Source organism: Electrona antarctica (genome assembly GCF_951216825.1).
Source record: "Electrona antarctica genome assembly, chromosome: 18".
Taxonomy (NCBI): domain Eukaryota; kingdom Metazoa; phylum Chordata; class Actinopteri; order Myctophiformes; family Myctophidae; genus Electrona; species Electrona antarctica.
In genome coordinates this window covers 28,284,569-28,298,473 of record NC_136799.1, presented here as the reverse complement: position 1 = coordinate 28,298,473, position 13,905 = coordinate 28,284,569, and the positions used below count along the sequence as shown (strand labels likewise).

The following is a 13,905-nucleotide window of genomic DNA, read 5'->3' as shown; positions in this document are numbered from 1 at the left end:
ACGACGCAGAGAGAGTAGATCTGCTACTTTCAATAGCAGACCTTTGGGCAGAAGTGATAGCCCCAGTGTTAACATTTGATTAGTTAAAAAAGTGGATGTTTAAAAGTAAGTTGGTCATTGATTGATTGATTGAAAAATGTATTAACAGTTTGCAGAATTACAGTACATTTCAAGCACAAACTCAATACAAAGGCTGTTAACTGGACGACCCAATTAAGCATTACACTTGTTTCCAATAGGGTCCACAATGTTCACCCCTATTATCAGCCAAGAACGCAGAAGTTTATCCACATTACAATGCCCTATACCTCTAGTTTTTTCAGAGGGTGTTACATGGGGTGTAATAGAGGGTGAAATTACTGTAAACAATGTGCCATCCTGATCAGCTTGAGGAGAAGCTGCTAGTTCCTATCTATCCAAGTTCCTATTTGTACCCTTCCTCCATTGTCACCTTTTGTCTGGCCATAAAACCAGCTGCACTTTTTGCTCCTATTAATTTGACCTGACCTGACTAAGCGATATGGTGTCTTTGGCTTTTTTCCTATTCTTCTCGTCTGCTGGGGCAGGTAAATAAACTTACTGTACAATAAATAGGTGATATGAGAAGAGCAACTACATATAATGGAAAGGTAACTCTCAAGTTTTAGCGAGGTGCTGATCAGTGATAACTGGTGGTGGACCCAAGAGTAGGAAAAAACATTTGCACACTCTGGCTCCATATGCATTTTCTCTATCATTTAGATTATGTTTTGGCCCTCAGGTCTTCTTCAAGATAAACAATAATAGGACATGCAGACAGAGGCACTGGTATAATTAAGCAATATTACACGAGAGGGTGTGGGTTAACGTGATTATTGCCACGACAGGGATGCGGTAAGGAAGGAACGAGACGAAGTCTCGTTCCTTCCTTACCGCATCCCTGTCCGCATCCCTTACCGCATCCCTGTCGTGGCTTACTGATCACTTACTGATTAGAGGATGGTTTGCCCCACTTGTTTAATAGCAGGATTGCTGCAGGTGGAGGCAGTTCAGTCTCACTTGAGGCTAGTCATGAAAGAGCAACAGGATAGAACTGTGAGCCAGGGCCTCATCGCAGGAGGCATTTAAGCCTGTAACAGTTCCTGTTTGTTATTTTCTTAAGTGTTAATGTTGTTTCCTGTTTGTGGAACGTTATTTTGGTCAGTAGTTATTTATTTTTGTATTTGCACTGTCTGAAGACACTTTTGGAGGTCAATAAAATGCCTGGAAACATGTTTGTGGACCTGTCTACTGCTTGGAGCCTCCGACCATCGGCTGGCATTATCACAGACACAAACAGAGATACAGACAAAACTGGTTGTTGGAGTGGTTTGCACCACTCAAAAAAAAGAATAAAAACCCCAGGAAAGTGTTTCTTGTGTCCTAAACATCCTTAAAATAAGCTCTGTTTGCAAAATGGCTGAAGTGGCCAAATAAGCCAAATCAAACATTTAACCACTTAAAGTCTATTTCATACTTTCACATTTTCAACAATTACTAAAAGAACCATTTTGATATTCTTGAACATTTTGAAAATGTAAAACTAGAAGTTTAAAATGTTACATTTTACCCAGATAGTATTTAATGCACGAAATAGGGATGCCTATAGGGAGCCAACTGGTCTGGGATTCATCAGATTCCTAGGAGACTGCTCTTCCTCCTGTGCCGGCTGTAGGACACCACAGATAGCTTTTATTTGTTTGTGTTGGACACAGTGTTTTCTGGATGCAAGAAGGCTGACATCTCGTTCAGACGACCCTTCTTTTGCCTGTTTCTACAGGATTTCTGCAGAAAGCTCCTGCTCTTAACATTACTGGAGCGAGAGCGGTTCTAGTGGATGGAGAAGTACGTCTGAACTGCTGTGGTGACAACAATACAATCTACAATAACACATCTTGGTACCATTGGGACAAACGTGTTGAAGGTGGCTATAGTGTTAATCTAACTTTCACAGCCAGTGTTAATAAAACTGGAGAATACAAGTGTTGTACGCAGCCTGAAGTATGCAGTGACTCAGTTGATCTGGTCGTCGTTGGTAAGTATGTCTTTCTCTTTCCATCAAATCAAATATTACTGCATATAAAATTATTAATGTTGTTTAACCACTTTCAACGGCAAATATTTTCAAACATAAAATAAGCTAAAATAGAAAGCTCACAACTTGTAGATTGGCTGTTTTTGTTGCACAACACCATTGCATGACATATACAATAGGGCTTAATTGGATTTTTCTATTAAAAGGCTGGAAAATGTCTATATTCTGTTTTTCCATTGTCCATTTCCCCATCCTCCAATATTCCCTCCTCCCCAGAAAAGCTCTCCCCTCTGCGGGTGGTGGCCGCTCCCAGCCATTCGATCATTGTGGAAGGTGACAGTGTCACTCTTCACTGCGATGCCTCCACCATCCCCTCGGCTGTCAACTGGTCCTGGGACAAATGGACAGACCACGGCGGCAGGGAAATGGTTGGCAGCAGTAGAGACCTGACCCTCACCCAGGCAGAGGAGAGCGCTCAATATTCCTGCCATGCTCTGAGCATCATTCAGGGGATCCGTCAGGAAGAGCAGAGCCCTAACCACACAGTCGACGTGATCTCTCTACCTACAAATGGTTTGTAGACTTCATATGACAGAAATATTAAGCGGCATGAATTCTCACATTATGCATCATGCATAGCATAATTGATTGTATAACTTGTTTTGTGGTTTCGTTCTGCACACTTAACAAATTGAATCTGTTGTTCTAATTCCTTTATCCCTACTCAAGTTGTTGGAAAATTAGGCTTAACAGCCTTCATCCTGTCATTCCTGGCATGGATCATCATCCTCACTATTCTGCTCTGGCTGTGTTACCAGAGAGCCAATGACAGAGCAGCTCCACATGTTACCAATGCACTGGCTAAAGGCAAGCGGTTTCACCCAATGGTTTCTTGTTTGTTTAGACACACAATATGCTGGAATAGATGCTCTTTCATGTAAAGCAAAATGCTGTTTTATGGACCGTTAAAGCTAAAAGTTCTTGTTTGTTTTCATAACTTATTCCTCCTTATTTTCAGGTATTGATGGACCTGCAGTGGTACCAAAGTAAGTTTTTGATGGAAAAAACCCTAACCCGCACGTCACACACGTCACACACGTCACACACTCACGTCACGCACGCACGCACGCACGCACGCACGCACGCACGCACGCACGCACGCACGCACACACACACACACACACACACACACACACACATATTATCGCTCTCTCACGATGCCATGAACTATACATCTTTATTAACATGATCATGTCTGTTCTGAGTGCTGAGAGGATCATCCTATGGTTCTTTTTGCCACTAGGAGGGACGTGCCACACAGCGGAGATGAAGGAGAGGTGTACATGAACTATACGAGCACCAACAAAAGCTACTCAGACCTGGATCCCACCTACATGACTGCGGATGACTATGATCTATGAAAGTCTGTCCTGAAAAGACAGGAAGTGTGTTAGTCAAGCACCGCGCCATAAAATGACTAATGACTGATGAGTCGTAAACACTGTCCTAAAGAGATGTGAACATTCTACTGTTGTGAAGGTGATGCGGGTATCATGCAGAAACAGATCAGAGGAATGGGGCAAATTAAGCACATTTGACTTTAATAGAGTAACTAATATACTAAGACATTGTCCCTCTACCAAAATAAAAAACACACCTGTGTGAACTGAGTGGTGTAAGGTCTTATATAGTGACGTCACATACTAACCATAGCAACCGTGCTCATTTTTTTGAGTGGTGTAAACCACTCCTACAACTGGCTTTTGTGTGCAGAAAAAAATGAGCATGGTTGCTATGTTCAAAATAATTTCTGACGTAATTAAATCACACCCGGGTGAACTGGATGACCGTAGCAACCATGGTCATTTTCTCTGCACAAAAAAAGCCAGTTGTGAAATCACATCCAGGTGTGATTTCATTACGTCAGATCAGAGCTGATCAGGCTATATAATACCTTACCTTATATAATACCTCACATCGGACAAAAACTCCAGCTGAATCAACTTCATGGTCACAAATCATCACATCAGAAGACGAGTCTACCTAGCCAAAGATCTTTAACGTCAGACATTACGTCAGACCACAGCTGATCATGCTATATAAAACCTTACACCACTCAGTTCACACGGGTGTGATTTTTTTTTTGGTACGGACAGACACGGGTACAATTTTTTTTTAATGATGATTATATGATTGATTTCGAGATGTGAGATGAGATATACTTTATTAATCCCAGAGGGGAAATTGAATCAACTGGAACAGAAAAACAATATGCAATTTCAGTGTCACAATATGATTTTGGAGCATTTAAACAATGAAGCAAAAACAAATAAAAGCACAGTAAAGTAAGCATGCCCATGAAGATGACGCTTGAGGGCTCAAAAACTGTATATTGTATTGGCGAAATACACGGGAGAAAATATATTTGGAATGGAAAATATATAGTTTCCTTCTGCGTGGGAAAACGTGTTAATCGTAACAATAAAAGACAAAAAATAAGGCTGACAGCTGAATCATATTATGTGAGGTTTCTCTCTCTCTTAATAAGGACTCTTAAGATGGAACATTTCGATTTTGAGAACTATATATAGAGCAATGTTGCAATACAGTGGAAATATGGCCTAAGATTGTAACTTCTGTTTCTTTGCTTCACAATACCAATCCAAACATGACATATATCAAGACTGATCACAATGACGAAATATATTATATCAATGTATATTTCATTATTATTACTTAAAGCCTCACTATGTAACTTTTTAATTAAAAAATGTAATGTTGTCCAATATGTATGGTAGAGTATGTTAATACAATATAACTCATATACAGTTGGAGGCCATCGATATTGTCCTTTTCTTTTTGCTGAGGTTTGCGTGATCTGCGCAAAAGGACAGTTAACCCATTTTGGGCGGGAACCCCTTTTGGTGTTTTAAACATTATGTTATAATTTAGCTATTGAAAAAATAGCAGATCTACAAGCTCATAGCGCGCCACCGAGTGGCGCGCTACGAGCTTGTAGGTCTGCTATTTTTGAAAAATCGTGAAAATATTTATTTCAGAAAACTGGAGGATTTAGAAGGATTTTTGAAATTTTTGAGGTCAGGCCTAAATGGGTCAAATGATAAGGGACAATATCGGTGGCACCCAACTGTAGGCTATAGTACAATTGGGGTGGTTGTATTTTGTCTCCCTGCTCTTATTGCGACCTTTAGATTGTGTCAAAGGTCATGTCTCACCTAGACACAGGATCTGACACAAATCTTTACCTGATGGTTGCAAGATTCAATGTATTCCCTGAGCAACGTTTTCCCTTATTAGACTATTGTTATTGTAATACTTTTTTTTCCCTCCGGAGTAATCAAATTGAACTTCCGCTGTGATTGGCCGAGCTTTGCATAACGTTTGCGAATTGGCTGTTGTTGGTTATGTAACCAATCTATGTTTTATATATCTATGATTCTGACACTGGTGACAAGGTGCCTGTCCGGAACATAGACATGAAAGAGAAGTAAATTGTCGTATTATAATGAATATTGTATTTCCATAATTTAAAATGTGTCTTTTTTTTGTTCTTTAATTTTAATTTTAAAATAAATCAACATCTCTAGCCCTCTACGTCCAGTGGCTCATTTGACCGTCTCTCACTCTGGTTTCTGCTTGCCATGCTAATCTGAGTGATGGCGGCCGTGTGTGACCAAGACTCTCTTTTTTTGACTCTCCTGAAGTGGGCCACAATGAACTTTCTGAACTTCCTTGTGGCAAAACAATAAACTACAGGATCCAGAATGCAGTTGAGCCCCATAAGTAGCAGGGTGATCTGATGGGCATCATTGAGAGCCTGGCGAGTCTGCAGGTCCCAGGACGTGCTGCCCCAGCCTTCCCTGATCTCCAGAACTGCCAGTGTCCAGGGGCCTTGAATTATATGATGAGGCAGGAAGCACACGACAAACACTCCCACAACTGCTCCCAACATCTGAAGAGCCCTGCCTTTCACTCCCCTGGGCTTAGTGGCAGAGGATGCAGTACTCTGAGTACTGTGTTGTCGCATTATAGGTGATTTTGTCAGCAAGGCGCGGACAATAAGGAGGTTACAAACCACTACGAGGAGAAAGACCACAAAGAACATGCCAATGATGGCAAAATGTGTGGCTGCCACAACCCGTTTCTCCCCATCACTTCCCCCATGGTATCCCTCAAAACATCGTGACACGTTCCTCTCATCTACATTGACCCCCGGTGACAACAGGAAGGGAATGGCCATCGATAAAGTTGCCACCCAAATAATGATGGTAACGGCAACACCACGGCGCCAGTTGTCAGAAGCAGCTGCATCCAGAGGCCGTGTGATCGCCCAGTACCGGTTGACACTGATGGCTGCGAGGAAGAGGATGGAGCAGTAGGTGTTGATGAAGAACATCGAGCCAGTCAACCTGCACAGGAAGTCAGAGTAGACCCAGTCACCATGGCGACTGTAGTAGCCAATCCAGAATGGCAGGGCACATACGAACAGGAAATCCGCAACGGTCAAGTTGGTCATGTAGATACGGATCTCACGCATGGCTTTAGCCCCACGGAGACTGCGCAGGACAAATAGGACATAGCAGTTAGCGAAGAAGCCCAAGACTAGGATGATGCCATAACCTACTGACAGGAGAATGTAACGGAAGTCGGAATCCAGGAAGGGTTCGTTGGTGGCAGCTGGGGAAACCACAGAGGAATTTTCTGTTGTACCAAGGGACACCGATGTCTCCAAACTCTCCATTGTGGGTTCTGTAGGCAGGTGTTCCATTAAGAGGACAATTTCTGTGGAAATACAATTGGCAATATACAGGTTATAACATAATAGACTCTAACCTAAAGTGAAGTGAAGATTTCTTTGCCCTGGTGATGGTTCACCTGGTAGAGTGCATACCATATCAAGGTTCAGATGTTGCTTCAACCAGCTAAGATTGAGTCCGACCCGAGGTTCTCTTTTTCCCAGCAAAGATATGAATGAGCTTCAAACTGAGTTTTGATATTCCATACTATTGTAAGCCTGAAATTGGATTTTAAAATCAGTGGGAGGTGACTATAACTTAAATATATATATATTTATATATATACACACACCCACACACGCACGCACCCACGCACGCACGCACGCACGCACGCACGCACGTATATATAACAACCATTGAGCCTACTTACCAAGGGAAAACGTTGAAATCCAACTTTTGTTATTGTATTTTACACTGCACAGAATTATGAGCATTGAACAGTCTTCAGGATAAGATCCGTCCAGATGTCTTCAGGTTGATAACTTGAAGAAGTTGAAGTGTTATACTGACAAAACTATGCTATACTCTCAAAACCACATCCTCTGTTAATTGCATCAACAGTTGTCAACAGTGCATGACTTTCAAAAAATGCTTGCCCAATGCCTTTAGTGGCTGGCCTGGTGGTAGTTTTATTTAGACATAGTAGAGAGTGTAGCAGTGCATTTTCATCCCTTGAGGGCAGCAGAAGCCAATCTCCTTTTCCACATGTGTTTTGACTATGGTTTTGACTGCATATCTGGGCTGTTTCTGGGAGGCTATCTGAAATTAAAACATCTGGCACTGGTGATGAACAGGCAATGAAACATATTCATTATTTTAATCACAGTAAAGGCAAAAATTAAATGACAGCAATAAGTCAATATACAGATGACACAAAAAGGCTTGACTTTATTAAGAAGAATTAGGGCCCCATTTTCGCCAGTGCCTCACCCCTTATGGCCTTATCCCTAAACTTATTTGCCCTTTTCACTATTTTGAAAAACAGATTTGAATATTTCAAATAGCCGATCTACATTGACATGTTGTGAGCTTGTAGATCGGCTAGTTGAACAATTTTATAATGTTTTTCAAAATAGTGAAATAGACAAAGAAATGTATAGGCACTGATGAAAATAGGGCCCTTAGAATTTACAATTTAAGAATTTAGCAAACAATCTTGAGTAAAAGAAAACATTTAAGTTCTAGAAAGTAACAGGGTGTTTTCAATGGAAATGAGTGATATTGTATACCTGACTGCATGTGGACTGGGGTTCATCATAATTTATATTGGCAAAATGTTCAGTGGTCTTAAAGAAGTGGCCAAATGACAGAAGGAAATACTGAATACAGACGGAAATATTTACATTACTTTCAACATTTCAAGTCTCTCCCTCTCTGGGCCTCTACGTCCAGAGGCTCATTTGACCGTCTCTCACTCTGGTGTCTGCTCGCCATGCTAATCTGAGTGATGGCCGTGTGTGAGCAAGACTCTCTATTTTTGACTCTCCTGAAGTGGGCCACAATGAACTTTCTGAACTTCCTTGTGGCAAAACAATAAACTACAGGATCCAGAATGCAGTTGAGCCCCATAAGTAGCAGGGTGATCTGATGGGCATCATTGAGAGCCTGGCGAGTCTGCAGGTCCCAGGACGTGCTGCCCCAGCCTTCCCTGATCTCCAGAACTGCCAGTGTCCAGGGGCCTTGAATTATATGATGAGGCAGGAAGCACACGACAAACACTCCCACAACTGCTCCCAACATCTGAAGAGCCCTGCCTTTAACTCCTATGGGCTTAATGCCAGAGGATGCAAAGCTGTGTTCTTGCTTAATAGGGGATTTTGTCAGCAAGGCGCGGGCAATAAGGAGGTTACAAACCACTACGAGGAGAAAGACCACAAAGAACATGCCAATGATGGCAAAATGTGTGGCTGCCACAACCCGTTTCTCCCCATCACTTTCCCCATGGTATCCCTCAAAACATCGTGACACGTTCCTCTCATCTACATTGACCCCCGGTGACAACAGGAAGGGAATGGCCATCGATAAAGTTGCCACCCAAATAGTGATGGTAACGGCAACACCACGGCGCCAGTTGTCAGAAGCAGCTGCATCCAGAGGCCGTGTGATCGCCCAGTACCGGTTGACACTGATGGCTGCGAGGAAGAGGATGGAGCAGTAGGTGTTGATGAAGAACATCGAGCCAGTCAACCTGCACAGGAAGTCAGAGTAGACCCAGTCACCATGGCGACTGTAGTAGCCAATCCAGAATGGCAGGGCACATACGAACAGCAAATCCGCAACGGTCAAGTTCGTCATGTAGATACGGATCTCACGCATGGCTTTAGCCCCACAGAGACTGCGCAGGACAAATAGGACATAGCAGTTAGCGAAGAACCCCAAGACAAGGATGATGCCATAACCTACTGACAGGAGAATGTAACGGAACTCGGAATCCAGGAAGGGTTCGTTGGTGGCAGCTGGGGAAAACATAGAGGATTTTTTAGCGGAAGCCAGGGTCACTGATGTCTCCACTGTGGGCTCTGTAGACCGGTGTTCCGTTAAGGGCAACATTTCTATCTGTAAAATTACAACAGACAATATTTCAGTCAGGAGACTCAGGACAACTCGCAAATTGAATAACAATATTTAATTAATATTAAACTAAGAGTTTTGCGATGAATGGATCTGCTTTTAGGTACTATGAGGAGCAAACAAGTTCCAAATAAGCCTGAACCCCCCCATAGTACAGTACATAAATCCAGAACAATGGGTGATCGCTGGGGTGGTGGCATGTGAACAACAATTCCTAGAAGGGCAGCAGCAGCAGCAGCAGCATGAGACAACACAGCAAACATGCAAATGAGCAATGAATATGTCAGTCAGAAGCAGAAATTCGGACACATTAACCCTAGTGACCCTATTCTGGCAAGGCAAACATTCAGCAAAAATAGTATGTACAAGCTTGTGAGCTTGTACAGATCAGCTATTTTTGTCTCCATGCCGTGCCGTGATTTTTGTACTTTTTCTGTTTTGTATGTGTTTATGGAGTTAACATTACTCTAATACAGGGGTTCTCAACGTTTTTGGCCTGGGACCCCCGGAAATGCTTTGGCAATGTCTCGGGACCCCCGCCCTGCCCCCTCCCGCCCCCCCAATATAAATTGACTGCTACAATAACCTTAATAATAGAGACAATACACCATTAAGAAATACTGAAACCAGATATACATTAGGGAAGGTGTATGCATGTACTATATGTAAACTCTTCATTTCCTTTTTCCAGCCATTCATTTTTTTTTTTTTTTTTTTAATAATTTGGCGACCCCCCAAAATAATTTGGCGACCCCCCGAGGGGTCGCGACCCACGGGTTGAGAACCCCTGCTCTAATAGACCCCAGGTGTGTGGTTAGAATATTGAAACATGTCTTCCCTGCCCTGTGTATTTGTGGTTTCTTCCTGTTATAGCCTTTGAGTCAAGCACCCACCCACACTATGCTCCTCTCTTCTCTCTATCCTTATTCCTTTTTAACTCCAATGATGAGCCTGCACGTTTTTCAACCACCCTACTTGTAATGTGATGACAATGAAGATTGATTCTGATTCTGATCTTGTAAAAGAGACTCGTCTCAAATTGTCAATTAGTTTTACTGGTTAAATGAATAGACTGCATGCAGACGTAAACATTCATCCTCTCTGTCCTTCTAATGGGTTCTGTTGCTTTCGATGGCAAACGTATACAATTTAATTCCGGATTTTTAACCTTATTCTTTGTGCAAAATGTAACACAGAAGCCCTTCAGCATTGTCGCTCGTTGCTTTCTAATGGAGCCAAACAAAATATTTTACCTCAGGCTAACAACCGGATGTGATGTTTGTGGGCGTTCCTCTCTATGTGTGTGTGTGTGTGTGTGTGTGTGTGTGTGTGTGTGTGTGTGTGTGTGTGTGTGTGTGTGTGTGTGTGTGTGTGTGTGTGTGTGTGTGTGCGTGCGTGCGTGCCCCCAATGCGACGTCGATCCCAATTTGCTGACTGCTTAGTGTGAATGAACAGTGTGTGACCCGACGACCCCAATCATCTGCAGGGGTCAATAGGTTGTACTCTAAACACTCAGACAGACAGACACAGGGACACACATAGCTATTTAAAGGAGTGGCGTGCACCGCTCGGCCACGCAGTGATATAGTCTGGCCACACGAGGCTACTGCAGCCTGTCTGCCTGCCTGCATGTGCACGGGTATGGGTGGGCAATAATATGTATAGAATGCAACTTTAATTATCATCACTGATCCTAGTATTATTGCATCCCCATCTTTACAAATCATACCAGCTATTAAAAATGTTCTCAATATTAAGTTCTTTAACACTTTAACACATATTCTATATGGCTGTCCACATGGAACATAGCCAGAATACGACATGGTATCTCTTAGAGTCGAGCAGCACAGTATGGGGACACATAATTAAATGGACAGCAACTACAACAAACTTACAGAGGAGAAACGTTGAAATCCAACTTTTTTTGCGGAAGTTGTATGCCAAATGTATAGCTTGCTAATGCCTTTAATCTTAGTGTCTTATAAGCCAGTGGTTTTCAACATTCTTCATATCAAGGTCCATTATTTATTCGGCATTTGAGCCACAGACCACCATTTGCTGAGATTTAGCCTCTCAGACCCCGAACTCCATATGCTGTATTGATGTGTTACCATAGGAGAGATAACAGGCAAACGTTGACCTTTTTTATCGACATTCTCTATTTGTGTAGACTTCTTGTAAATTAAGTAATACAGATGTTTAACTTTACGGATCCAATTGGTTACCAAATCTCCATCATTTAGCTGGGAACCTCCTGGAACCCCCTCAAGGACCCCTGTGGGTCACCACATCCTGAGTTAAGAACAACTGGGCTGGGCTATATTGTGACAGAATGCTTTTAAAATAGATACACTGTTTATTCTCGAGCGCAGCAAACCCTATAAAATTATAGGCCTAATTATCTTTAAAACATTCTACAACTATGAAATGATAACGTTATCATGATATCAGATAGCATGCCTAATCCCTGGCTCCAAAGTCTACTAAACAACCTTGCACATTTTAATTCAGTAAGGTTGACTTACCCAAAGCACTTGCATGCAGTTCTAAACTAGAGTGAATAAGTTGTTGAGGTGAGTGCTGTGTGAGTGGGAAGACTGGGAACTAGGCGTCATAGTGAAACAAGCTGAGGTGGGTGTGGCCAGGTCTGTGAAAACAAGTTAAAAAAAAGCGACTATAGGCTAAGTTTTTCCACTTAACATCGGCTATTTGAAAATAGTAGATCTACAAACTCACAATGCGTCGCAAAAAGGGAAACATTTTGAAAATCTTTGAAACATTTTAACAACATCTTGTAGCACAGTCCCTGGCATAAAATAATTTCAGATGGGGTGCTGTGGGAACATAGGCGTCATTTACACTTGAGGTGTGAACTTCTCCGAGACATCAGGAAAGTCCATGATGAGGCAACACTTCCTGCAGTGTTTCCTCCAGCCTCGGGTTGTAGCCTATACTGCTTCTCCACTCAAGTTTCACATCAATCAAATGGATCATATTTCACACTTGAGCAATCTTGTAAATCCCCTTGCTGCATGTTGTAGTAATGTATAATGTAGGGATAGGCATACTGTGCTCTGAAGTACAGCCTGTGAAGAGATATATCTACTCTAGGCTATATGGTAAGCACTATTGGCACTATGTAACTTTTGTTTAATGAATAAAATGTAATTTGGTCCAATCTGTATATTACTTCGGGAGGTTGTATCTAGTCTCCCTGCTCTTTTAGATTGTGTCAAAGGTTATGTATCACCTAGACACAGGATCTCATCTGTAGGCCGTATTGTCAGGTCACTTTTCGTTATGAGTAGAACTTTTAACCCAAAGTCCATAAGGGAATTGTCTATGCAAAAATGCATTGAATAAGTATTGCCCATGACGTGGGAAGGAAATTAATTTACTATAGGCATTTTTCTTGGGTCCCAACACAGCCTACTTTTGACCTGAACGTAAGGTCAAGAATTTATTCCCTGAGCAAGCAAGTGTACGCTCTATTAGCTCAATGGTAAAAGGTTTCAGAAAATGGGTTCAAATCCGGGTTAGAAGTCAGGAAAGTAAATGTACATAGTGCAGCTTTAAGCGTGTGTGTGTGTGTGTGTGTGTGTGTGTGTGTGTGTGTGTGTGTGTGTGTGTGTGTGTGTGTGTGTGTGTGTGTGTGTGTGTGTGTGTGTGTGTGTGTGTGTGTGTGTGTGTGTGTGTGTGTGTGTGTGTGTGTGTGTGTGTGTGTGTGTGTGTGTGTGTGTGTGTGAGTGTGTGTTGCTCTCTCCCTAAAATGAAATTAAAAGGAATGGCAGACCTAATATTATTAATGTATTTTGGCTATGTGCAACAATGCAACAATGCACAATGTGTGTGTACTGTATATACAGCTCCATCTCAATGAATTAGAATATTGTGTAGAAGTTCATTTTTTCCTTACTATATAATTCAAAAAGTGAAACTTTCATATATTCTCAATTCATTGTGCATAAAGTGAAGTATTTAAAACCTTTTTTTGTTTTAATCTTGATGATTATGGCGTACATCTCATGAAAATAAAAAAAATCCTATCTCAACAAATTAGAATATTTTACGAGACCATTAAAAATATGTTTTTTTTAAACAAGGAATGTCAACCATCTGAAAAGTGGTGCCATTGGATTTTTTTTAATTTTCGTTTTTTTATGTCATATGAAAGCAGGTAATCAAATTGACATATTGGTTGTTCAGTTTGGCCCACCAGTTTTGGAGATATGGCTTATAGAGTAATGTCTTGCAGAAAACAGCGAGTTGAGAAAACATGCTTGAAAGGTTCACTTCTGTGGTCTCTAACATTACACCTAGCTACATGTTTAAGCATTTATTTCATATTTACATGTCGATTTCAGCTCTGACACTTATTTCAGACATGCTCTAGTATGTGAAGAGTCTGCTTGTGCTATTAACTCATTTTGAAAAAAAGAGGGAAAAAAAAGTTTTTCTCCTCTG

General features: G+C 41.7%; 2 protein-coding genes across 3 annotated transcripts; one reads left to right on the top strand and one right to left on the bottom strand.

Moving 5' to 3' along the window:
• The first annotated feature begins 1,762 nt into the window (after positions 1-1,762).
• Positions 1,763-3,734, top strand: LOC306942150 (uncharacterized protein). 2 transcript variants are annotated; one of them, XM_079527890.1, is made up of 5 exons: positions 1,763-2,053; positions 2,330-2,626; positions 2,783-2,920; positions 3,072-3,099; positions 3,357-3,734. In XM_079527890.1, the coding sequence occupies exons 2-5, from the start codon at positions 2,479-2,481 to the stop codon at positions 3,472-3,474; spliced, it is 432 nt and encodes a 143-aa protein (XP_079384016.1). In that variant the 5' UTR covers positions 1,763-2,053; positions 2,330-2,478; the 3' UTR covers positions 3,475-3,734. The 2 variants fall into 2 exon arrangements, with proteins under 2 accessions (XP_079384016.1, XP_079384017.1); XM_079527891.1 differs by having other exon boundaries at positions 3,360-3,733.
• A 1,923-nt stretch (positions 3,735-5,657) lies between these two features.
• Positions 5,658-9,420, bottom strand: ptafr (platelet-activating factor receptor; the record flags this gene model as incomplete). Its single annotated transcript, XM_079528633.1, has 2 exons — positions 5,658-6,751; positions 8,286-9,420. The coding sequence occupies 2 exons, from the start codon at positions 9,418-9,420 to the stop codon at positions 5,658-5,660; spliced, it is 2,229 nt and encodes a 742-aa protein (XP_079384759.1).
• Positions 9,421-13,905: the final 4,485 nt, after the last annotated feature.